At 38.9% G+C, this 2,290-nt stretch overlaps 1 protein-coding gene across 1 annotated transcript; it reads right to left on the bottom strand.

Moving 5' to 3' along the window:
- Nucleotides 1–353: 353 nt before the first annotated feature.
- LOC110019779 (barley B recombinant-like protein A) lies at nt 354–1,756 on the bottom strand. Its single transcript, XM_020717606.1, has 2 exons — nt 1,656–1,756; nt 354–1,577 (listed from the first exon to the last, which is right to left on the bottom strand). Exon 2 carries the CDS (start codon nt 1,457–1,459, stop codon nt 560–562), a length of 900 nt encoding a protein of 299 aa, XP_020573265.1. The 5' UTR covers nt 1,460–1,577; nt 1,656–1,756; the 3' UTR covers nt 354–559.
- Nucleotides 1,757–2,290: the final 534 nt, after the last annotated feature.

The following is a 2,290-nucleotide window of genomic DNA, read 5'->3' as shown; positions in this document are numbered from 1 at the left end:
AAAAAAAAAAAAAAAAAAAAAAAAAAAAAAGATCCAATTCAGCATCAAGAGTTCACAATGCACAAAGAAGCAATCCACAGAAAGAATCACAAACAAACCAAACTATTATCATTTCCGTTAATATAAGCAATCAGACAAGGTTAAACATTTTCATAAAGTTTCATATATGCCAAAAACATCAATAACATAACATGCAACATATTAATGAATCCAAAAATCAATAATAAAATGTTAAAGTGACCTCCATATTTAAAAAAAGCCAATCTAAGAAACATCACATTTGAAGAGAACTAACATAGATAAACCTCTGTAAGGAAAGAAAAATTATAGTAGAAAAAACTTCAGATAAATTAATTAAGAGACATAAAACAACCACCATGTCCAGCTAACCAGAATCCTACCTTCGAAATGCATACATATATCACTAATTAAATAAAATCAAGTTCAACAACCTAATACAACAGTTTCAGCAACGGGCTGCATGTTTATATGCACAGCAAAAAGAACATTCCCACGGTGAAGATGAATCCTACCATATCTGATAAGCACTTTACATCTTTTACCTGATTGTCACAAACTTGTTAGTGCCATGCTTGGCCCAGAAAGGCTTCAAGTCAATCGGGCTACTAAAATCTTGACCTTCCCCAGCTAGTTTCTCCAACACCTTCTTGAAGGCACCTTGACTCATCTTCCTCCCTGCAATGCGAGCTCCTCTCCTCTTCGTGCTCATTGGCAATGGATATATTGAAATGATTGTGGTGCAACAAGCCGACTGCCACCCACCGGCACCCCATCTATAGCACTGCTGCGGGCGTCCAGTGCAGGTACAGACAGGTGCAGGCATCCCAGATAAATCTAGATCAATTCCATTAATCACCATATCCATTGTCTTCTTAGCAGACCTCCCTCTCCCAAAAGGATTGGAAGACTCTTGCTTCGGGGTAGCAGCCTTCTTAGCCTTTTTAGGTTTTGAAACCTTGGAAGAGCGCCCCTGACCCTTCGACCTCTTATTCAAACACGCTGCCTCTTGTTGAGGAGCACTTGGCTCCTCAATGGCCGGGATCCTCTCCTCCTTCATGGGCACTTCAACCTGCTGCAGCATCTGCAGGGTATGCACAGCGGTTCCAGGCACAGTAGCGGCAGCGGTTTCTGGTAAAAGAGCTCCATAACTGTGAGATGGTTCCTGATGGCTTCCATGGAAAACATGCAGCAACTTACTGCTGTCTCTGTTATTATGATACCAAATGTTCCTTGCAAACCCCATCGGCATGGCGGATGGCCCCGTCACTTCACATTCGCGCTGGAGATAACCGCCGCCGCTCCCCATTCCGGAGAAGAAAGGCTTGGTGTCGCGTTCCCCAACACTGGGCATGAGTTGCAGACCTAGATTTCCCTTCAAAGGCGGAGCCCGGTAAAAACCTCCCCAGTTTTGAATCCCCAGTGTTCCATCGTCATCCATCTTAGATCCTTCCGTTAGCAAACAGTAACAGAGAAAGAAATATGATCGAAATGGTTGATCAAAATCCGATCTCCGATAGCTGGCCTGATCTATCTTGCAACAACATTGCCATTACCAGCTGTCGAATCGAAAACAAAGAGAAAGAAGTAAAGATAACGGATGAAAGAATAAGGGTAAAGAAATGGGGCGCGCTTACCTGAAGGAGCTTTCTCTTCTCTCTAGGGTTCTTCACCGCGGCTCGAGGAGGACGAAGGGCAACTCTGGCGAACGAATTTGTATCGAAACTATAAAAAATATTGCATTGTTTGGGAATTAAATGACGCTAATAAGTTCGTTATGACTTCGAAAACTGCTGGTTTCAAGGCGTTTAGCAAATTTAGCATTTAAAAATATATACGTTGTTTTGATTAAAAAAATAATAATAAGAGGGAATAAATATTATGGATAAAGTTTGGGTGAGGACCAAAAATGTTTTGCATGAATTGTTGTGAATATTGATATGTGATTAAAATAGATTATCTGAAAGAATATGGACCATGATTCAATCAAATCTTGAGATGCATATTGCAAAATAAAAATTTTGCATGATTGATTATGAAATTATTTGAATTTGTTTTTAGCAAAGATATAATTAAAATGAATATATAAATGAACTTAATTTAATTATGTAAGAAATTTATGATCAATTAGATGTTGATACTCCGGCAATAAATTTTTATTATTTGGGTATAAATCTCATAGGATTGTAGTGACCTAGACACGAAAATTTTGAAGTAAGGAACGTTCAAACTTTTATTAAAAGACAACTAGAGTACTGATTTCAGTAAACTT

The sequence above is a fragment of the Phalaenopsis equestris genome, unplaced genomic scaffold, assembly GCF_001263595.1.
Source record: "Phalaenopsis equestris unplaced genomic scaffold, ASM126359v1 Scaffold000078, whole genome shotgun sequence".
In the NCBI taxonomy this organism is placed as follows: Eukaryota; Viridiplantae; Streptophyta; class Magnoliopsida; order Asparagales; family Orchidaceae; genus Phalaenopsis; species Phalaenopsis equestris.
This window is presented reverse-complemented; position numbering and strand designations above follow the sequence as displayed.